At 32.9% G+C, this 23552-nt stretch overlaps 2 protein-coding genes and 1 long non-coding RNA gene across 8 annotated transcripts in view; 1 reads left to right on the top strand and 2 right to left on the bottom strand.

Annotated features, from left to right (window-relative positions):
* LOC105210424 (talin-1) overlaps positions 1 to 9891 on the top strand; it is a 55626-nt gene extending 45735 nt beyond the window's left edge. For 4 of the 6 annotated variants that reach the window (XM_054230261.1, XM_054230263.1, XM_054230262.1 and 1 more), the window contains 6 exons: positions 11 to 201; positions 5186 to 5302; positions 5434 to 5949; positions 6511 to 7176; positions 7652 to 8271; positions 9144 to 9891. In XM_054230261.1, coding sequence (XP_054086236.1) covers positions 11 to 201; positions 5186 to 5302; positions 5434 to 5949; positions 6511 to 7176; positions 7652 to 8271; positions 9144 to 9375 — 2342 coding nt within the window. In that variant the 3' untranslated portion in view covers positions 9376 to 9891. Of the gene's footprint in view, positions 1 to 10; positions 202 to 2758; positions 3028 to 5185; positions 5303 to 5433; positions 5950 to 6510; positions 7177 to 7269; positions 8272 to 9143 lie in introns of those variants that run through there. The other 2 variants (XM_054230265.1, XM_054230266.1) reach the window with 2 other exon arrangements.
* Positions 1766 to 3082, bottom strand: LOC128921818 (uncharacterized). The gene is made up of 3 exons (XR_008471131.1): positions 2942 to 3082; positions 2588 to 2692; positions 1766 to 2510 (listed from the first exon to the last, which is right to left on the bottom strand). It is a non-coding gene; the product is annotated as an uncharacterized LOC128921818 (long non-coding RNA).
* Positions 9892 to 12305: 2414 nt separating the features above from the next.
* Positions 12306 to 14025, bottom strand: LOC105210425 (isovaleryl-CoA dehydrogenase, mitochondrial). Its single transcript, XM_011181376.3, has 3 exons — positions 13660 to 14025; positions 13454 to 13579; positions 12306 to 13398 (listed from the first exon to the last, which is right to left on the bottom strand). Exons 1-3 carry the CDS (start codon positions 13884 to 13886, stop codon positions 12480 to 12482), a joined length of 1272 nt encoding a protein of 423 aa, XP_011179678.2. The 5' UTR covers positions 13887 to 14025; the 3' UTR covers positions 12306 to 12479.
* Between the last annotated feature and the right edge of the window lie 9527 nt (positions 14026 to 23552).

The raw sequence follows: 23552 nt of genomic DNA, 5'->3' as shown, positions 1-23552 counted from the left end.
CTGCCTGTAGTACAACTTTCGGAAGCTGTTAAGCGTGGTGCTTGCAGTCTTGGCTCTACTCAGCCGGATTCGCAAGTTATGGTTATCAATGCTGTTAAGGATGTCGCCTCCGCCTTGGGTGATTTGATTAATGCCACCAAATTGGCCTCTGGCAAGCCCATACATGATCCATCCATGCAAGATTTGAAGGAGAGCGCTAGGGTAAGTAGTGTTGCCATATTCCTTCAAATTACTTTTTTATTATATATTTTATTTATTATTTTTCACACACACGTATTGAATTATCGTTTCAATACTAAAATTTGCCAGTCAGTTGTTGCCTTTCGTTGTTGTGGTGCTTTTAATTTTTATTGTCTTTCACATTAATACTTCAATTAATTAATATTTTTTTTTTAATTTGTTATCTCGAAACGTTAGCTACCTAACTTTAATATTTTCTTATAATATTTTTGTTGTATAAACACCGATTTTCTTGTCATATTCAACAATTCGCGTTTAACTTTCACCAAAAAAAATTGCATTTGCTGCCTTCTCTAACAGAATATAATATAGACATATTTATATATATATATATATATATATATATATATATATATATTTGGCGTAGGAACCGCTTTAAGCGATTATAGTTGAATCCACCAGGTCGCGCCACTCATATCCACGTTTATATTTACATATATACATATTTAAGTAGTTTTTGTGTTTTTGGTACTTTGGACTGTTTCATTTTATTTTAACTGCATGTGTCATTCAAGTTTTTACAATCAGCAAAGTCAGCTAGCGATTAATATTCCTTAAACTAAACTTTTATGGGGAAATAATTTGAAAAATAATCAAAGCCGCTCTTCCAGCATATTTTCTACTATTCTTCTTCTATTTAGACGTTCTTAATTTGTATTTCTGCGCGCCAAAAGGTAGGCAACAATCTATGAACTTGAACCGGGGCGAGTCAGCAGTTGATGTTAGATAAAACATTCTTCTTGCTAACGTATGATTAATGAAATTTCATGATTTTCTCACTTTATAATTGTGCTTTGGTAATAGTATTTGGGATAGTATTTTTTTCGCCTATGACATTCTAAGATAGAATTTTGTAAGCAAAAAAGGTCAAAGTTCCGATGCGGAAAAAAAATATTATAATTTGTACAATCCAGTTTTCAACACCTAGTTTCCTCAGTACGGTTCTAAAACTAAACATTTTGGAATTCTAATAGAATAATTATATTTATATTAGGTTTTTGGTGCAGGCATGAGACGATTAGGTTGTAAAAGGCTTAAATTTTTAAATTTAATCGAATGATATTTTTTATTTGATTTTTGGAATATGGTATCAAATATTAGAATTCAAAGAATACTTAAAAAGTATTTATTCTACATTCATAGTATTGAAAAATAAATCTGAATACAAAAAATTATTGATATTAGTATGATATTCACTTGGAAGAAAAAAGAGATAATGAAGTCTATGGTTCAAAATTTACGTTCAAATTCATTTTCGAAAATTGACACAAATTAAATTTGTGAAATTTTTTAAGACGGACATTAAACACAATTTTATAAATTTTTCGTTTAAATATTTTGTAAATGCATAAAAATCATATTTTTTGTGTCACATTCCATACATTTTTAAGCACTTCAAAATTTGGCAACAACAAAATCTGCAATTTTAATAATATTTGCATCACTTCAACGGACATTATTTTCTATATTTTTATATATATAAAAGTCATCAAATTAACTAATAATTTTGAAAATCACTGTTTATAAAAACCAAATGGCTCTGGCACTTCATTTAATTCTTAAAAAAAAAAACTATTTTTATAAATATTCAATTTTGTGCATTTTAGGGTGGGTTACAACAATTGTATGTGTAATAATAATAAAAAATATTGTAAATGAGTATAGAATTAGTTGTGTCTACACTTGTAATATTATATGAACTTTTTTAATATTTTTTTTTAAATAAGTTTTTAAATTTTTTTTCATATTTCGATACTACAAATAATGTTCTAAAGTACAAAAGGAAACTAATTTCGTCACTAAATTGTAAATATTTGCTTTGGGTGATATTTGTTGTTGTTTTTTTTTAATAATATAGATTAATTGTGTTTCACATTTATGTATATAAAGCATATTCTCTGTGTAATGGCAGCCAACTCACACAAAAAAATTATTAATCGTATAAAAATTGGCCTAAAATTCTGCGCGCAAACATCTAATAAGCCTGCTGATAACTCATATTAGAAAGCACTTGTAAATATGTATGTGCAGTAGCTCGCGTCATTAAACTCAAACTATGTGCAATATATCCTTTCACGCCTGGCACTTCACGCTACATTGCACGCTCTCTATGTTCTCTGCTTCGTATAAATACTCATATATATGTATAACTGCTCTTCTACTCTCGCAAAACTATCCACTGGTGACTCTTGCAACTCTATCGCTGTGATCTCTAAACGTTTACGCAAAGAAATTAAGCTGCAAACTGCTAACAAATTTAAGCAATAAAGCTAAAGCAATGTAAAAAAAAAAAAAAAAAAAAAAATTAAAAACAAAAATCACACATCAACACTACATACATACATACATACAAGTGTTATACGCATACTGTCATTGTCAACTCTCTTTTCTCTTCTTCCATTATATTTGTCGAAATCACTTGTTCGTACGTGTGCGCGCCCATTTGTCCTGTCTAAATCAAAATCAAAAAATATCAAAAATTAAAAACAAATCATAATCAATCCTGGGGGTAATGCAGACGCTTAAAGAAATGTGCACATCTGCTGCCGCCGCTGCTGGTACTACTAACACACTCTATGGCCAGCGCGCACTACATCGCCAGCCACTCATAAATCATGGAATACTTAGCGCTTAGGCCAGCAAAAGTGCCAGAGTGCAAGTCAAGCGATTTTTATAAAAAAATAAAATATTATATACATACATATATTGAATAACACACGTCGACTTCATCTCGCCTAAAAGTGATTTAAGTAATCAGCCGCCGCCGTCACATGCGCCTGCTCTCATTTTTTGACATTTTGGAGAATCGTGTTGTTTTCATAAATCAAAAAAACGAATCGACAACGCACCGCAAAATCAAAATTTTAACGCATAAATAATACAGAGAAAAAAAAACAACAACAAATCAACTGGATAAACTAATCTCTAGACTTTAGATTATTTAAAATAATAATTATAATACTAATACGAAATTCTTTAATTTTTTTGGCTTGTAAGAATTTGCGGATGCTGTTGCACACGACTTGCTTTAAGTTTTGGTAGCAATTTATAAATTATTATTTTGTTTATTTTTTCTGACTTTTGGAGGCTTCTACAGCTTCATTGCACACTGAAATAGTAGTAGTTGCCACACGTTTCACTTTTTGTTTAAAATTTGAAATTATGATGTATTGGAAAGAAATTACTATATAAAAGAAGAGCACCCAACTATCAGTATATTATAAAAGGCTTTGAATGGTTAGCGCTGTTAGAAACTCTTTATGCACCCAGTATTTGACAGTAATCAAAAGAAAAGCACTTGTCTACGTAGTAATTATAAGCTTTCAATGTCAAAATATGCTTATACTTGGTGTTCATCGTTTCGATGATTTTTTTTTAGAAATTCGTATTTAAACAAAATGTAGTTTCGAACATCTAAATATGCTAAAATTTCGTCATTCATCGTTTGGATGTAATCTATCATGAGCTTCGAGTTCGAAAAAATATTACAACGGGTCTCGTCAATTCATTGATATTTTTTACAAATTTATATTTAATCAAAAACAAAATGCTTAAATTTCAACGTTCATCGTTTAGATGTCAACTATCAACAGATTCGAGTATCGAAATAATATTGAGCAGGTTTCGTCGATTCGATGAAATTCATGTTTAATCAAAATGTGTACTAAAATTTGCCGTGGCGGCTCTTTAAATCGAGTATTGTAGCGTTACGTTGTATTTTAATAATTAAAAAATTTTTCGTCGATTCGATGAATTCTCTAAGAACTTAGTATTAAACTACAAAAACAAAAGTTGAGCGCTTTATTATTAAAAAATAAGTACAACCATCGTTTTCTTCTGTTATTCTATTAGACGAATTTCATGAAAATTATGTAATGTTGAATTTCCCTGATTTCTACATATAATGTATTGATTTCAATAATCGCGTGGTCATTCTTTTCGAACAGCTAAAAGAATATGACACACCGTATTTTATCGACAAAATGGAGCCGTAGCTTAGCATAAAGTGCGCAGACACTTCAATGAATATAAGACGTCCAAGATATTTAAAAAAATTAGATTTTTTGAATATGTAGTGAAAATATCTCATGACATAAAATTTTCATCCAGATTTTTTGTGACAAATAAATTTCATGAGATAAATTTAAATAAAAAAATTGTTTTATAGCAAAATGAATTAACTTTTATAGCCACTTAAAGTATTTTTTTCTAAATTAGTATGAGAAACGAATCGATTTTTTTGCCAAAAAAATGTTTCACGTAATTAAATGACAAACAAAAACTGTTTTGAACTTAAACTGTTTTAAAATAAAAAATTCAAGAAAATCAAACAAAATTTAGATTTCCAGACAGAAAAATGCACCTACTAATCTACATATTTTTATGATTTTTTTTTTTAATTCTGAAACCCTAAACATACTAAAAACGAATATTTTTTAAATTTATATTTAACTATCAAGACGCGTACGGCAGCATCTGCAATTTCAATTTCATATATCTACTAAGTTGTGTATTGTAAAACTCATACATACATACAAATATCTTAGTCTAACGCAAATACTTAATTTTTTATACTTAACATGGAATTCGATATTAATAAATATGATAAAAAATAATTATTATCTAATAAATAAATATACTTTTGTGGGACTAGTCCGTTGTAACTGAAATATTTTGTGTATTTTATTTTAATTTTTAAATTTATAGAATAAATGAAAGTGCCATAGCCGTTGAAAATAATAAAAAAAAAATAAAAAATATTTTTTTTAAATAATAAAATTGAAAAAGAAAATAATTTTAAAACAAAAAACGTTTTAGGAATAAATTTAAAAAAATTAATTTTAATTATTTATTTTTAGGCTAATTAATTTAATTAGTAAGAATTTTTTTTAATTTGTAAATTTTAATAAAAATTAATATTTTATTTTAAATTTTTTTCAACCAGGTAATGGTGCTAAATGTATCTTCATTGCTGAAGACTGTCAAAGCGGTTGAGGATGAACACACACGTGGAACGCGCGCTATGGAGTCCACTGTCGAAGCCATTTCACAAGAAATACGCGTAAGTTTGAAACGACAAAAAATACTTTCAATTAAAAAACTAAATTAAAAGAAAGGAATATTTGTTTGGTTAATTTTTCACTTATATCTCAAAACACCACAAAAACATTAATTTAATTTATTATTTCACAGGCCATCCACTCGCCACCACCACCCGGCAGCGCACAATGTGGCCCTGAAGATTTGATACGCGTCACCAAGAATGTGACGCTGGCCACCGCGAAGGCCGTCGCCGCTGGTGCTTCCAATTTGCAGACCGATATTGTGGCCGCCGCCAATTTGGGACGTCGCGCTATATCCGAAATGTTGCTGATTTGTCGCTCGGTCGCATGGAATTGCGCTGAAACGGAAGACTTGCGTCAACGCACACTCGAAACTGGTGCCTCTGTGGGTGAATCGTATCGTGAACTCTTGAATGGCATATTGCACAATTGTTCGGCCGATGATCGGGTACATTTGTCGCGTCGTGTGGCGAAGAGTGTCACCGATCTGGTGGCTATGGCACGCTTACTAAAGGGTTCCGATTGGATTGATCCAGAAGATCCAACAGTGATTGCTGAAAATGAGTTGCTCGGCGCGGCGGCATCTATTGATGCGGCGGCTAAGAAATTGGCTTCACTACGCCCACGTCGTCAACCCGATGTGAAGGTGGGTGTTGTATATATTTTTAGAGACTAATTAATATGTGTGGTGTTTGGAATAATTATTTATTAACAATCTAATGAAATGGTTTTGGAGTTTTTGTAACTAACTGTGCTTTAAAAAAAAATAATTTTATTGAAAAAAATTTTGTTTAGGGAAATTAAAAAAAAAAAAATAATTATTATTTTAACAAAATTAACAGTGCTTTAAAAATTAAAAAAATTAACTCTGCTTTTGTGCAAAATTCACTAAAACGAAAAACTAAAAAAAAAAATAACGGTGTGTGGTTTTATAATGTGTGTCTGTCCCTAAACTGCTACTAAACGCTAATAGTTCCAGTGAGATATGTTTGATATTCTTGGTTGTTACATTTAACGGTTCACCCAGGAATCAAACATATTATTACTGCGATTATTAATATGCTACTAAACAATATCACATATATAACGGTAAAAGGTTTCAATGCACTCAAAAAACATTTACAAATTTAATTTACACAAAATAAATAACAAAATAACATAACCTACAATTACACACAGCTAAACTAATAAATTTTCCACTCTCCAGATCGAGTTGGACGAGAATATGAAGTTCGATGAAATGATACTGGAGGCCGCCAAGGGCATTATGGCCGCCTCATCGGCTTTGGTGCGCGCTGCCAACGCGGCGCAACGCGAACTCATCGATCAGGGTAAAGTGGCACGTCGTCCGCTCACCTCTTCCGATGATGGACAATGGTCGGAGGGTCTCATATCGGCAGCGCGTCTTGTTGCAGCCGCCACACACAGCCTGGTGGAAGCCGCACAGAATTTGGTGCGCGGCGTAGGCACTGAAGAGATGCTTATCTCCACCGCTAAGCAGGTGGCCGCCTCTACGGCACAACTGCTCATCGCTTGCAAAGTGAAATCGAATCCAAATTCAGAAGCTGGACGCCGTCTACAAGCTGCAGGCAATCAAGTCATTAAATCGACGGAGAATTTGGTGCGCGCCGCACAACAGGGCCTAGAGGATGAGGAGGAGAAGACATTGAAAATCAACACCTCAATGGTGGATGGCATGGCGCAGGAGATTAATGCGCGCTCCGATATACTCCGCATGGAGAAACAGCTGGAGGAGGCGCGCCAGAAACTCATCACCATCAGGCATGCGCGCGCGTTGCAGAAGAAGACGGACGACAGTGATTCGGAGTATGCGCAATCCACTTATGGCACATTGCAGAAGAGTCAAAATAATGTATGTATATGTTAGCAAATTGCTTTGTTATTGTTGTTGTTGTTGTGCGATTTTTTTATTTCGTTGTTGCATATATTATTTTAATTGATGTAGCTTTGCATTGAAGAAGAAGAAGAAGAAGATGAACAGCTCGTTCAATGAGTGGCCAACACACTGCCGAAATTTTATTGTATACGAAAATAAAAAAAAACGAATTGCATGTTTGTTGTTTTAAAAATTACAACAAAAAATAAAAATATGTTTAAATGTGAATTGGCAAGCAATTGGTGTTGAGTGAAAAAAGTGTGTTGCTCGCTGTGCATAAAAATTAATTTTATTTTGTATTTCGAATTAATGTAGACTAACGGCATTTTTGTTTTGTTAATACAAAAGAAAAAAACAACAACTGATTGCATTTACTTTCACCACTAATGTTTATGCTAACAAAAATAATAACGTCAATCATTCTAACTTCATTCCTAAATCTAACCTTTAGACACTAAACCGTTCGACGGGCTACCCCTCGGATGTACCCAACTCACCGAGCTATTACAGTCAACAACAACAGCAACAGCAGACGAAACATCATTACAACTATGCCGCACATCCGCAGCATTTCCATCACCCCGCTGCCGTGTCACCACCACCACCACCGATGAGCCACCAGTATGCCAGCGCCGGGGATGTGAATGGTGGCATTGAGTTGCCACCACCGCCACCACCACTATCCACCACACTCTACAACATGCAGGCGGCCACTGCAGCCGGCAGCACTTTTAGACCTAACCCCAAACTAACAGCCAACGCCGTGCCACGCCCCTACCCAGGTAGCCCCACAGCCGCCGGTGGTGGCAGTTTATTAGGTACTAACAGCGGTGTTAGCGGTGCTAAACTCACACAATCACCCACTTCTGTAGCGAATGTTAGTAATTATCATCAACAACAACAACAATCTTTTGAAAATACCGCCACAACACAACAGAAGTCAACGGTTAATCGCAAATTGGAAGCCTGTGTACAAGATCTGCACGACAAGACATTCGGTCAAGGCGGTGTAGTGCAAATAACCGGTGCGGGCGCATATCCTGGTCAAAACTATGAAGGCTACACCTCGAGGTGAGTTTAGCGAGGGTGTTAAGGCAATGTGAGGTTAATTGTAATGTTAAGTATTTGAGGTTATGTTGAGAATTTTCAATCGAAAGAAAATTTTCAGTACAAATTACTTGATTTTGATCATAAAAAAACAATATTTTTGAGAATTTATTAAAAATGTGAAATAAAAAATATTTTGGATTCTAGTTTTTTAGTGAATTTTCTTAATAATTATTCAGACTATGAGTAAAGCCAATAATAAATGAAACTCTTGCAGTTTATCCAAGTTGAGTTGAGTATATTATATACCAAAGCTGGAACCTGATATTGTTTTGGCATTTAGACATTTATCATTCTTCCCGATATACATATTTATATTAATCGGCCAGACTGAAATAATTATATTTTGGCTATGAGAGTTAGAAGTGACCGAGTCTTCACAAATACCAATTTAACTTATATGAATGGGGTAATATACCTGGTAAGATCAAATCGGATCGTTTCGGATTCGAAATTCGAAAATCTGGCTATAATTTTCAGAAATTTTGTATTGAAAATATTTTTTTCGAAATTCGATAGAGTTCCAAACAAAAATTATAGGTTACGATTTTTTTGACGAAGGAATTCATTATCAATATTAAATTTCGAAAAATGTATGAAACTTTTTTTAATTCCGAATTGGAATTGAATGCATATTCTTATATGAATTGATGAGCAAAGCGAATTGTTTAGAATAAACAAGTTTTTTAATGGTTGTTAAATCAAGAGAAATCAATATTGAATCTGACAGTTTGAATATATTTAGAATTAGGTTCCATAAATCAACCTTCACTGCAAAAAATTTAGAAAATAAAATTTCAATATTAAAATCAATACTAATTACTTTGCATTTTCAGATATGAAACGCGCAACTTCGAGAAGAGCAATGAAACGGTGGAAAAACCATTGGACTCCAATTTCTCACAACTAACGCTTAGCACCGATGGTGGTAAAGTCAGCATCATCGATCAGGGTTCTGAGCGTTTGACATCGATGACACAGCGTGTAATGGAACGCAAAACATTTAGCACCACAACCGAGACGCGTTCGGAGAAGAAAACCGAATCGCATAGTTTTCGCATGGAGTAGAGATTTAAATAAGTTTTAAATGAGAATACAAACACAAAAAAGCAAAACAAAAAATTATAATAAAACAAAAAATATGTAATATTATAAAAAAAATAAAAATTAAAAAAAAAAATAAATATTAAAAAAATAAAACTAAATTATAATTAATAAAAAAAAATTAAATTATAATTAATATTAAAAAATACATAAAATAATAATTTAAAAATTGCGTAAAATGAACAAATTGTAAATGTATAACTGTAAAATTTGGCAAGCATGTTGGTGCTATTACTCTAACTGTTGTGCTCATTAACAGCCTAACGGTTTGCCACAACATTTGCTTACGGATAAATGCCATTTTGCCAAAATAAATTACCGTTTTGTAGGCGCTTAAGAAATGATTGCCAAAAGTGCTTTTAAATGTACTAATTTATAATTAATAATAATAAACTATTTGTAATAATAATCATGCATTGATATTTAGATATTAGTGAGTAATAGCGTTTTGATATGTTTATGGTTTTGAAAAAATAAAAATTATATGTGTATATTTTGCGCAAAACAAAAACAGAAAAAAACGGTGTAAAACAGTAAAAAATGCAACAACTCACCGTTTTGCTCGCCAAATTGTGCCGTTATAATGTAATAATTGTGTTATTTCTTTTGCCACTTTGTGTAACTGTGTTTGTAACTTTGTCTAGCGTTCTTTTTTAAGCGATTAATTAAAACTGTAATACAACGATCTGCAGTCCAAACGGAAAATAATGATGATTTTGTGTTTGCCAACATGTTGCCTGTAATTGCATAATTTTAAAATTATTTACATATATAACACAATTAACTGTATAATTATTATTTATAAAGCATTTGTAAGCAACGAAAAAATTGCACCACTCACTACAAAAAAAATATAAGAAAACAATAAACCATATAAATATATTTAATTAAACAAAAACAAAATGTAATAAAAAATATATATAAATTATAATATTTGCAATGCCTATATGTTTATATTGTAATTCAATCAACTGCATTATTGTCTAACGTCACGTGATTAATGTTTTTAAAACTTTTGTTTTGACACTTCGAATGGAAATATTTATATGTATGTATTTGTATTTGTATTTTTTATTTACCTTTGCTAAATGCTAACTAAAATATATATTAGTCTTATTTGTACATACATACGTATATATGTTTTTTTTTTTTGTTTTGCTTACAATTATTTACGCGCATATAAACTAAAACAAAAAAAATATTTTTTAAAATTTGTGTTTTCATGTATAACTGTTTTTTTATTATTTGTACAATGAAATTAAATTAAATAAAAATAAGTATTAATAACAGAGTTGGAGCTTTGTTTGTTTGGATTTTTATGTAGTCGCGGCGTAATTTATTTTATATTATACAACGTTATTGTTGCTATTGACAAGGATGATTTCGAATTTCTTAGTTTTACGAAAATATAGTTTCGAAATCGAAAATTCTATTATACCAGCCTGTTAGGTTTATACCAGTTGGGTGTTCTAGCCGCTACTGCAAATATTTTGGCGAATCGAACTTATATATAGTTTAAAATACAGTTATGCATAAATATAAACAATGGGCATTAAAGAGGGACTATTCTGTAACCGAAGACGATTAAATCGGTTTCGGAAAGTATGTCGTAAAAAGCTATTTATTATATAAGCTTGAGTGATGTAGATTATGGACTTTTTTTTGGCTTTCTTAGTATCTACAATTGAACTTCCATAACCCGAACTTCTATAATTCGCAGTTCTCCATAAATCGAACTCTTGAAATGGCAATAAAAGTAAAATTTCATACAAATTAGCTTCCATAACTCTCTAACTCCAAGTTTTTCCTGTGGATCATGATGATACGAGTTATGGAAGTTCAACTGTATTTCCTGTAATTAATAATTATTTTTTTAAAAAACATTTTTCGAAATTCGAAACCAAACATTTCGATTTTAAAGGCTAACTTCTAAAATCGGGGAATGTAATTTTTTTACTTATGTCTCAATCTTTCGGAAAAAAAATGTTTGCTCCAATACCCAGCCGAGTATAATTGAAAGGATTAGCTAAAGAGCATAAACATTTTCCTAACTCTTTTTTTATTTCGCAATTTGTTAAATAGTTTTCGAATTTTTCGAGCAAAATTCTTTGTTGATATTCGAACTTTCCATTAGATTTTCGAATATCGAACACTATCGAAGTCAAACGATATTCGGGTGTGTGCAACCGTAATGGACTCCGATTTATGACTGGAGTTTAGCATCGCAACAGATTTCCCTACAAAAATTTGAATTTTTTTTGCTGCTATAACAATTTGAATTTGATTTTTTTTAGAAAACTTGAATCGAAAATCGTTATTTAGCGATATCTTGAAAATTACTTGAATAAAAATATGTCATGAGAGTTTTTTTTATACGGTGACAAATATATCATGTAAAATTGTTGGATTCCATAACCAAAAAATGATATATTATATATACACAAATTTTATTTGTTTTGAATTAGTGAAGAAAATACGCTTTTGACTAATTTATAGACAATACCGAAGAATTTCCATATTAAATGTTTATTAGTTGCTTAATTTTCAATAGAACAATTTCGAAAATTATTTAAAAGCGCACCAAAGCTACTAAGAAGAGTTTATGTCTTTGGGGGAATCGAAATATTTAAATACAGTTGAACTTCCATAACTCGAACTTCTATAACTCTAAGTAAAATTTCATACGTATTACCTTCCATAACCCGAAGTCTCTCCAACTCGAATTTTTTTTTGAGGGTTATGGTGATTCGAACTAGGGGAGTTCAACTGTATTAAATTAAAATATATAAAATTCATATTCAGATTTGTCATTTTGATTTTTAATAAAACAAAAGTTGAAAATGATTTCCGCATTAAAATAACATTATTTATTAAAAGTAAAATATATATGTATGTATATTTAATATATAAAGAAATAAGTTTATTGGAGAATAGTATATTATTCACACATACAATATATGTAACTGTACACGCGTACAAAATAAATGCAACAAATAGTCTGTTCGTTAATATATCTTAGATACGTTTTCCAAAAGGCACAAATCACAACCGCAAATTCACCGCAACGTTTACTTGTATTCCTGATTCAACTGGCGACCGATCAACCAACGACGAATCTCCGAGGTGCCAGCACCGATCTCATACAATTTAGCATCACGCAATATGCGACCGGTCGGATATTCATTGATGTAACCATTACCACCAAGTATTTGTAAGGCATCCAACGCCACTTGTGTGGCCTTCTCAGCACAGTACAGAATGACACCAGCACAATCCTTTGAACTGCGCTCACCGCAGTCGGCAGAACGCGCCACAGCATATAGGTACGAACGGCAGGCGCTCAAAGTGGTATACATATCGGCCATTTTGCCCTGCATCAGTTGGAATTCGCCAATGAGTTGACCCTTTTGTTTGCGTTGATGCGCATAGTCGAAGGAGACATCGATGGCAGCTTGCATAAGACCCACTGGGCCGGCGGCCAACACTAGGCGTTCATAATCCAAACCAGACATCAACACGTAGACGCCCTTATTCTCTTGACCCAAAATATTCTTAGCCGGCACTTTGAGATCCTGGAAGACCAATTCGCACGTGCTGCTGCCACGCATGCCCAATTTATCGAGTTTCTGTGCCACACTGAAACCTTCCCACGCCGTCTCCACGATAAATGCCGTAATGGCATGTTTGTCCGCAACACCGCTATTCGTCTTGGCATATACAATCAGCGTATCTGCATCTGAGCCGTTGGTAATCCAGAATTTACTGCCATTGAGCACATAGTAGTCACCCTTTTTCTCAGCGCGCAACTTCATCGAGACCACATCGGAGCCGGAACCTGGCTCGGACATGGCCAAACCACCCATATGCTCGCCACTGCACAATTTAGGCAGATATTTTTCCTTTTGTTCCTGTGTGCCATTTTTCGTGAGCTGATTCACGCAGAGATTGGAGTGCGCACCGTAGGAGAGCGCTACGCCGCCGGCAGCTCTGTGGTAGTGAAAAGCAGTTATTTATATAGCAATAAGTAACGCTCTACACTCACCTGGAAATCTCCTCCATGATAATACAATGATCGAGGTAAGTGCCACCGGTGCCGCCGAAATCCGACTCAGCTGTGATGCCTAGGAAGCCCAATTCGCCCATTTTCTGCCAAAATGCGCGCAGATCTCTATGTGCAACAGGTCAAAGTACATTTCCACTTATGTAAACACAATATTCACTTTTTACTGCGAATAAGAAGAAACTCACTTGAAATTGTCATTCTTGTCGATTTCCTTGGCGTATGGTGCCAATTCTTTTTGAAAGAAATTGAAAGCGATCTCACGCAATTTCTGTTGTTCCTCATTCAGGCCGTAGAATTTGTCGTTGACTGGATAGTATGCCGCTCCTCTGGTGTGTTGTGGTACGGCTGCAGCAACACAACGTGGCAACAAGTTGGTGAGGGATTTTGAGACGAAACGTAAACTTATTGACATTTTAACTGGATAAAAAACAAACGGGTAACAGGCACTTTGGGGGGTAATAAAAAAAATTGCTTCTACAATTCTCTTTCAACAAGTACAAAAATATTGTACACTTCTAATCAGCAATCAGCTGTTGATTACATAAACGCACGTTTACTATCAACACGATGTTGCCAGATGATTGCTGGGCGTTGACAACGGCGGAATTTTGTTTGAATTTTTAAAAACAAAAATTTAAAATTTATTTATTTTTTATTTTTTTGTTTATAAAAAAGTTGTAAAATATTTTGACAATATTTTTAAAAGAAAAAAATTATATTCACGGCCAAAAGTAAAATAAAGTCGCTTAAGTTTGTGATCGTTTTGAAAGTTTCTTTGATTTCGCTCTTTTGTAAATTTCAAAATAAAAGAGAGCTAAGTACTTTTAGCGCTCTGCAATTTACTTTGTACAGTTGTCACTATTTACCTTTGGAAACTTGGCGAGAATAGAACAAATCAAGAGACTAGTTCTATCGTTCTCTAACCTGTCGAATTCATTTCATTTGAAAGTAAACCCGCTCTTATAGCGCTGAAATGTTAGACCGAGTAGTTTGGGTTCTCTTATTGCGGAACCCCGCCATCTACGAGGCACAATGATCTGATTAGACTCCATAATCGCTAGTAATACAAATAATTTGCCCTTATTATACATTTCATAGTTAGTTTTTTAAGGTTATTCGAAAAATATAGTGTTTTATAAGGTTTGATATTTGACACAAATGATTGACTGGTTTTAGAGGAAATAATTATAAACCAAATATTTACCGGGGCGTGAAATTACTCAAAAAGCTGGGATAATTTTTTGGAAAGATATATGTATATAGATATATATATATATATATATACATAAAGGATTTTTCAATAGGGGAGCTACAAAAGTAGATCGATAGAGACAATAAACAACGCTATATTCTTTTCAGCTTTTTTGACATTCTCTTCAGTAATATGATCCAACAACGAGTCGAAATTTACTACCCTAATTCGGTGTCAGTGGCCTCAACTTTAAGAGCGCTACATTCAATTTATGGTCGTCATAATCGTCCTGTCTGACCGCTCAATGATAACCGAATATTTTTGGCTCGAATTGGATAATATGGACTCCAGGACGCCGACACAAGCCACACAGCGAATGTCACAATTGATTTATTAAAACCCAAGTGTGGTGAATGTGTTATCTCACGAAAATTGAGTTCAGCGTCTGGACTTCTGCAAGCATTCCCGTGATTCCCATGCAAAAGAAATCGAGTTCCATAGATAATGACATTGAATGTCACACAGGAATAAAGAATTTCATTGATATACCCAACCGTTTGTATTTAATATTAAAAAAAAAACTTATTTTATCTTATTACAAAACCCTTTATAAATTTATATCGGTATGACCCAATTTCTAATTGTTTCATCAATCAATTTCCTATATCCATGAGGTGTGTTAATATAAAAATGAATCTTCAAACAAGTAATCTATTATTTAATTTTCCAAGTTCTGGATGGAAGTTCCGTCGTTCCCTTGCAGTTTACGGTTAGATGGCTGAGGTGCTCGCATAAATTAGTGTCGCCCATTTTAGCGGTTCTAACTAATGATACCGATTGATACTCATGTAAAATCTTATCAGAAGTAGCCTAGAAGATCCCTAAATGGCATAATCTTAGCCCTCTTTCGATGATAGTTCTGCTTTTGCTGGACTAAAGTCAAAATACTTTGGCTCTCACTCCTATAGCCATTCAGGTGAACTAGCTATAATCGAAATCATTACCTTAGCAAATTTGTGTTAATCTCAGTACGTTTCATCGATATATGACAGTTTAGAGCTACAAATATCACCGTAAATTATATCGAGGTATGAGATTTAAAAACCTTGAAATAGTCTATTGATTCAAAATGAAGTGAGTAAGTTAGTACTTAGCTATGTCTGAGTGGATGGGAACATTTTCCCTTTGAAATTTGTAAATTAAGTTATAAGTCTGTGTTGGAAGAATGGAAAGAACCTGGTTTTAGATGGTCAAAGATGTAAGCTTAAGAATTATTATAGTTCTTCTTATAAGAAACTACAACAGCTCAGAATTCTCAACGTAGGGTATCAAAGTTTTGGTGTTAATTTCGTTATAATAGTTGTTTTTTCTTCCAAAAAGTGTGTTATCATCATCAATCTCTTGTCGAGTGGACAACTTTTGACAACTCCCAACTCCAGTGCTACAACATACACGAATTATGTAAAAATGTGCATTCGTATGTATAAATCGAGCCTGGAAAGGCTCCACTCATACTCCTATATATTATATGTATGTTTGGACATGTCTGAAATTGTAACTGCTTGTTAAGATTTGTTGTCAACTAAAAGCACATATTTTTCTGTGACTTCTACTTCACTCCCACTGCACTTTACTTGTGTGTATGTATGTATATGCGAAAGGTTTGTTCGTGACTATAATGCCGCCCAAAATACAGCCGGACATGTAATGAATGTTAATCTGTAAGAATAACAACAACAATCGAACCCATTTTTTCTTGTAAAACCGTTAATGTCGAATGTTTGAACAGCAACTAGCAGCCGTTACATACAACAAAGGACTAACAACAAGCAATGATACATTTCAAAGCTTGGAACTTGTGCCATGCAGGACAGTCGTCGGATATTCTATCTGAGTTTTATTCTTCGACTGGTGAACTTTGGATGTCATGAACTGAGCTTCAACAGCATGGAAGTCAAGTGAAAAAACTCGAGAGAACCGGGTCCAAGTTTTCACTTTGCTTTAAATTGGTCTCAGCTTTTGTATGGATTAATAAACGCTCATGTATTGAAGAAGCGCTTTGAATCTGTCATACATTTCTTGTTGAGGATAATATTAAGTCCAGTCAATTCGCTGAAAATATGACTGAAGACATGATTCCCCAATGTGATGTTTCCACATTTCAATTTTGGAGATAAAAATGAATGAGAAGCTGAACTGATTCTCCATGCGAACTGTCTTAATGGTGTGCTGTCTTCTTGCAGTTTCTTCTTCTTCTTGACTGGCGTAGACAACGCTTACGCGGTAATAGCCGAGTCCACAACAACGCGCCACGCATCTCTCTTTTGGCAGTTTGGCGCCAATTGGTAATACCAAGTGAAGACAAGTCCTTCTCTTCGTCGGCTTCCACCAGCGGTTACTGCATCGAACACTTTCAGAGCTGAAGCACTTTCGTCCATTCGAAAAACATGACCTAGCCAGCGTAGCCGCTGTCTTTTTATTCTGGACTGTGTCTATGTCGTCAAACAACACATACAGCTCATCATTCCATAAATCTTCCGCAAAACCTTTCTGTCAAAAACTCCTAGTGCCGTCTCAATGGATGTTGACATCGTCCACTCTTCTGCACCATAAAGTAGGACGGGAATGATGAGAGACTTTTAGAGTTTAGTCCTGCAGTTTACTACAGGATTGCTGGGCTTTACGTGAAGTTATCGGGAACTGTTCCATTAATAGCCTCGCATGGCTCGAGGAACATCACAAGATTTCTTGTGAGCTCTTTGTTCTCAGCATTCATATTTTCCTAGTTGTAAGGGGTTTAACGTTATTTGCTAAAGCGCAGCTGACGAGTCTTGGAACTTATATTGTAATCATTCCAAATACAGTGGGATTTCTTATGATCCCCTAGTAAGATCCCAATTTTAAAGACTTTAGTAACATTCGAAGAATCACTTCGAAAAGAAGGGAGAAGATTTTCTTTTGGGTTTTCGTACTGAGGTCAACTTAAAACTGAGGCAGCCGAAAAAACTATAGAAATAATAACAAAGATCTTCTCGAACCGAAGTAAGTAAGATCAATTTGGGGTTTCCGATTGGGGTCAACTTGAATCCTCGGAACAGTTACAGAAGCAATCGAGAAAATTTGATAAACAATAAAGTAGATGGAAACCACCGAAGTAGGTTCCTGCAAGGATGCCAGACACGAGTCGTGTTTGAGTTTATACAAATGTCCATATGTATGTAACTATGTATACCAAAATATGCCTGCCTATGTTTACAAAAAAAATCAAACCTCGTTGAAATCTATTTTTAGCTTTAAACAAATCGTTTTTCTCCTTTTGCATACGTACCACGCGCCGCCAACAGGATGGCAAACGATAGACGGTAGAATGCGGTAAGCATGATTGCTCCATTTACTTTCTGCTCGAGCTTATCAACTCACGGCAACTAAGACGGTGCAACAGCAACAACAACAACAATGACGGAGAGCAAGCAAACTAAAATGCGCATGTCTCAACAATATGGATAGGTTGGAGTGCCTTGATATAAGTGTATGTATGTGTGTGTGTTGGTGTGTGTGGGTGCCTTCGATGGCTCAACACATGACCATCATCACAACGTTTACATGAGCGCAGTTCACAGAAATGCCGCGACATAACTATTACAACAACAATGCGGTCAATAATAGCAACAATGAGCGGACAAATAAAAAGCAACAACAAAAGGAATGAAATATGGAAAAACACAAAAACAACAACAAAACGAGCAGTAAAAGGCTGCAAATGCCGATAAACAAATCAGAAAGCGCCGAAACGAATTGTAGTGACGCGCCATGCAATAAGGAAGCACACAGCCAAGTGGCTGACACACACTTCTGTAAATATATACAGATAAATACATATAAATATGTATAGTAGAAGGACGCAAGGAGGTAAAGTAAAACGCAACGCGGGCGCAATCGAAAGACACAATTGAAATCATATTTTAGTTGGAAACGCGTCATGCAGTCCGTTTGTGTAATGAGCGCATCGCTGCAATGGGAATTCAATAGCAGCAACAACAACAAAAAAATAAAGTGAACACACACACACACACACATGCATTGCAAGTGAAGGATGTTAAACAGTGAATATAGACGCTCGGCGCTCGGCTATGCTTTTTGTTGCGTTGAAATTGTGATGAGCCAGCAATTAAATCGCTCAAGCTCAAGGATAACGCGAAAAATTGACATTGAATGCGCTGTAAATAGTTTGGTAATGAAGTCGAAGTCGAAGTCGAAGTTAAAGTTAAGTGCAAAGTAAATTAAGTAAAAGTGAAAATATACGCACAAATATCGCTGCAAATTCTAAAGAAAGTGTAGAAAGTGAGCGTGAAATAGCGAAAAAGTAAGTGAAGTTGGTGCAAAACGAATGAGGAAAGTGCATGCCTCAGTTAAAGAAGTGCTTTCAAATAAAAAATAAAAAATAAATTGATAAAAAATAAAAATATTTGAAATATTTTTAAGCAAATTTTAGCATTATTGTTATATATTTATCAAAAAAAAAATGTGAGATAATGCAAAAAATAAAATTCTAAAAAATCTAAAAATAGCTTTACAACAAATATTGAAACCAGCTCAGTGCAAATTCAATAGAAATTCAACTAGAAATTCGTGTAAGCAAGGCGTTAAGCTGCAATATTTGCTTATGTAAATAACAAATAAAAATATAAATAACGACATATAACAACAACAAGCAAGTTGTTGTGTGAAAATCGGTATTTGTGGCACAAGTTGCAAGGGTTGCATGCGAGCGTGTAAGTGCATTTCCCACTGCATACTCGTCAACATAAGTGTAATTGTATGTATGTATATGTGTGGCACTCATTTCTGATTTATACGCATAGTACAATGCAAACTGAGTTGATGTTGAGCGATAAAAGCTAATAGTTGCATATAATTGTTGTTGTTGCTGGCTTTCTGGATATTATTTGAAATTTTTTTTTTCATAAAATTAAATTTAGAAATTACTTTTATAATAAAATTTAATTTTTTAAATAATATTTTTTCTCAAAGTTTTATAAAAAATCCGTACCAAGCTTTAAATATTTTTGTTTATTAATTTTTTTTTATTTGTTTTTGCTTCTAATTTTATTCAATTAATAATTTTCAATGTATTTCGCAAAAAAAAAAAAACAAAAATATAATTTTACTTTAATATTTATCCAGAAAAATTGTAAATATTTAAAAATGTAATATTTAATCAGAAAATGGAAATTTGTTTAGAATCAGTTAATTTTTGATATAGTTTGATTTTAATTTTATAAAATGATTAAAAAAACAAAAACAATTTAAAATTTATGAACTATTTATAATAAATGTCTTTCTAAAGTTATTGAAATATTCGAAAAATTTGTAATAATAATTAAATTTTTTTTATGAAAGTATTTATAAAAAAAAATAAAATAATTAATTTAAAAAACATCATTTTTAATTTCAAAATTCATAAAAAAAATTATTATAAATTTATTTTAAAAGTTTTTGACAAATTAAAAAACAACAACATATTTTATTGTTTATTTTTAAAAATATTATTATTAATAATTATTATTTTTAATAATTTTTAAGAAAACCATTAATAAAAAAATCAATTTAATTTCAAATAATTTAAGAAAATTTAATTTTTAATTATTATTATTTTTATTTTTTTTCATTTTTAAATATATTTTTCAATATTAAATTTAATTTTTTTTATTTCAATTTAACATTAAAAAAACGTTCAACTTAAAAATTTGTTATACAGAAAATTTAATATTTTTGATAAATTTATTGCTTAATTTTATATATTTATTTTAAAAATATTTAATATTTAATTTAATAATACAACTAATCGTGCCCTCCACACTTTGCTCTACTATTAAATTAATATTTAATCACTCTATGTTTGCGCACAATAAACTCCACAGGCAGACGTTACGTGTTTGTAGCACACCAATGCGTATACGCAACCTTAAGTAGCCAATAGCCAATATGAAAAGTAATTTTTGTTTATGAAAGAAAACCTAAATTTTATTGTAATTGTTTTTTGAGCTCTACGCGCACCAATTGCTCGTAGTAAAATCAATAACTCATTAATACGAAATAAATGTGCCGTTAGGTTTTTATTTTCTTTCTTAAGGCAGGCAGCACGTCACTCGTGCACGCCAGACTCGCACGCACCATACTACACTTGCGGTAGTGAGTAGTGGCAGACAATGTAATGTACCGTTGTTTGGTGGAAACGAAAATAAATATTGGAAACAATAAGTCTAATATGTGTGTGGTATTTATGTAAATATGTATGTAAATAAACGTAACAAGATAGTGGTTGGAAGAAAACGTAAAATTTTGAATATATATATATATATTTCTCCGATAAATGTATGCCATGCTATAAATATTTAGCCGTGTTATCAAATATTTAGTTTAACGTCTGCAATAAATAAGTTTTATTGAGATCCTCAAACATGACATCAGTGAAGGTTTTTTAACCCTAAACCCGCACTCTTCTTTGTATTCAATACTTTGGAATAGGTTTTGGAATATCCAATTTCCTGTTTCCCTATCACACACTGTATATTAGGAGGTTCTTTCTGGGAAGAACAAGTATTCGAAACTAACTGTTTTCTGGTTGACAGAAAAATCAACTCTTAACAGACTGAACCAAGCTTTTCTCCATTTTTATCAAATTTACATGGTCTTATTATCATGTATGTTTGAATGTAGAGTCTGCTTATATTAGTATACTTTCAACTCGAACACAGTGCAAACATGTAATCATTTGTTTTTGCATTCATGTGTAACTTTCATTTAAGATTTACTATATACATACATATGGCTCTTCAAGTTTTAATATTAACTACTTCAGACGAGTAGGGATTTGGAGTGTTTACTATTCCTACAACATTTACTATTTAATTTTTTTAACAATGCCGATATATGTATGAGTTTGAAATAAAGATATGACATGCTTTATTCCCCAATATTGAAAGGGAGAGATATATATAAAGTGACAACCCACACGGAACAAGACAAGGCAAAAACGCGTGTCTTATTAGTCCAAGACGATTTTGACTAATCCGGTGTGCGTTGAACCTAAGGAAGTTTGGGTGTAACTGAATATTTTATACTCGCATAATTTATGTATATAGTTTTATTAACCCTCTCATGCCCGAATTAAATTATTATAAACAAATTAAACAATTTTTTCATTACCGATTTTTTTTTTAATAACTCTCTTTTCTATAGTTCACTTGGTTTTAAAATAAAACAATTATTTTTATGTACAAGCAATATTGGGCATGAAAGGGTTAAGATAACCCACAATTTGACTCATATGTATATTCGACATAAAGTCCACTAAAATAGCGATAATCGTTATATATGCAGTGGAACTTCCATAACTCGAACTTCAATAACTCGAACACTTGAATTGGCAATAGAAGGCAACTTTCATACAAATTTCCTTCCATAAATCGAACTTTTTGGTTAGGGCATAATACAAAATTTAAAATTTTACTACCAAGGAACAATTTTAAAAGAATCCCACTATATCGTACGGAGGCGAACAAAAAATATGATATTGCACTTATGGATTGCATAAATCATCTAACAAAAGCATGGGATATAGAGGCTAAGAACCAAACAATAGCAAAGTGCACCAAATAAAATTACAGAAAACATCTTTCATCGTATGTCCATCAAATTTTTTGTGAAGTAACTAAATAAAACAGTGCATACATCTTATTTTACAGCTTTTTGAAAATTTATATGTTTTAATGAAAATTCTATAACTCGAAGTTGAAGTTATGGCGATTCGAGTTAGAGAAGTTCCACTGGAGTTTATGAGATCTGAGTTAATTCCTGGACCGATTTCAATTATTTTTACCAGCAAGCGACAGTATCTATACACAAAATTTGATGTTCACTTAATTTTGCTAAGAATATTAACCGATATATTTATATGGTATGAAGTCCACCGAAATTTTGAAAATCCGTTTAGAATATCCGAAAGATTAACCGATATTTTGGGTAAAAAATTTGGAATGCCAAAACAATGTTATGAACCGAATTTCATAGAAATTTTTGGATTAGTTTCTAACATATGGTTTCTGATCCTTTAGTGGGCAGCGTCATCCATTTTTTATACCAATCTTAGTACAGCTTTTTACACCATCTTTACCATAAAATTTCTGATGTTTTTCCTGAATTTAAACAACTTTTAGTATAATAAATATTGAACAAAGCGCAGTTTCCAAAAGGTGCACCAGACCACAGCTCCTGGATGTTCAGCTTATGAATGTGTTACTTGAAAGAATAGATTTTTGAGAAGCACCTTAGGTCTGGGAACATTACAAACACAGGACATAAAATTGCTCTGGGGTAATATGGATATATAGGAAAGACCAAACATAGTGTTCCATTTAGGAAAGAGGAAATTAAGTAAAGGCTTTTACCTTTGAGATCAGCAACTCGGTCAAACGAAAATGGCAGAATGCAGATCATGGCAGTAGGATGTTTAAACGAGAGCTCTCGCAGTAATATTGATGAGATAAAATCCGATTATGATAGAAAAAAGTCGCAAAAGGGTTAAGAAAAAGTAATAACCATTTCAATAATTGCTGCTGAGGCTACTTAAACCCTCCTTTCTTTTTCTAGTTTATATATTTTTACACGTCTTGGCTCCCACGTCATTGTTGACAATCATAACTTTGAAGTCGTAGTTAATTTCGTCTACTTAGGAACCAGCATCAAAAACATCAACAATGTCAGCCTCGAAAAAAATTGCGTAAGATTTATGGTCCTCAGAACATTGGCAACGGCGAATACCGCAGACGATGGAACGCTGAGCTGTACGACTTATACGACTTATACGACGACATTGACTTAGTT

Source organism: Zeugodacus cucurbitae, chromosome 4 (genome assembly GCF_028554725.1).
Source record: "Zeugodacus cucurbitae isolate PBARC_wt_2022May chromosome 4, idZeuCucr1.2, whole genome shotgun sequence".
In the NCBI taxonomy this organism is placed as follows: domain Eukaryota; kingdom Metazoa; phylum Arthropoda; class Insecta; order Diptera; family Tephritidae; genus Zeugodacus; species Zeugodacus cucurbitae.
The sequence above is the reverse complement of the archived record's forward strand: the minus strand, read 5'-3'. Positions and strand labels throughout refer to the sequence as shown.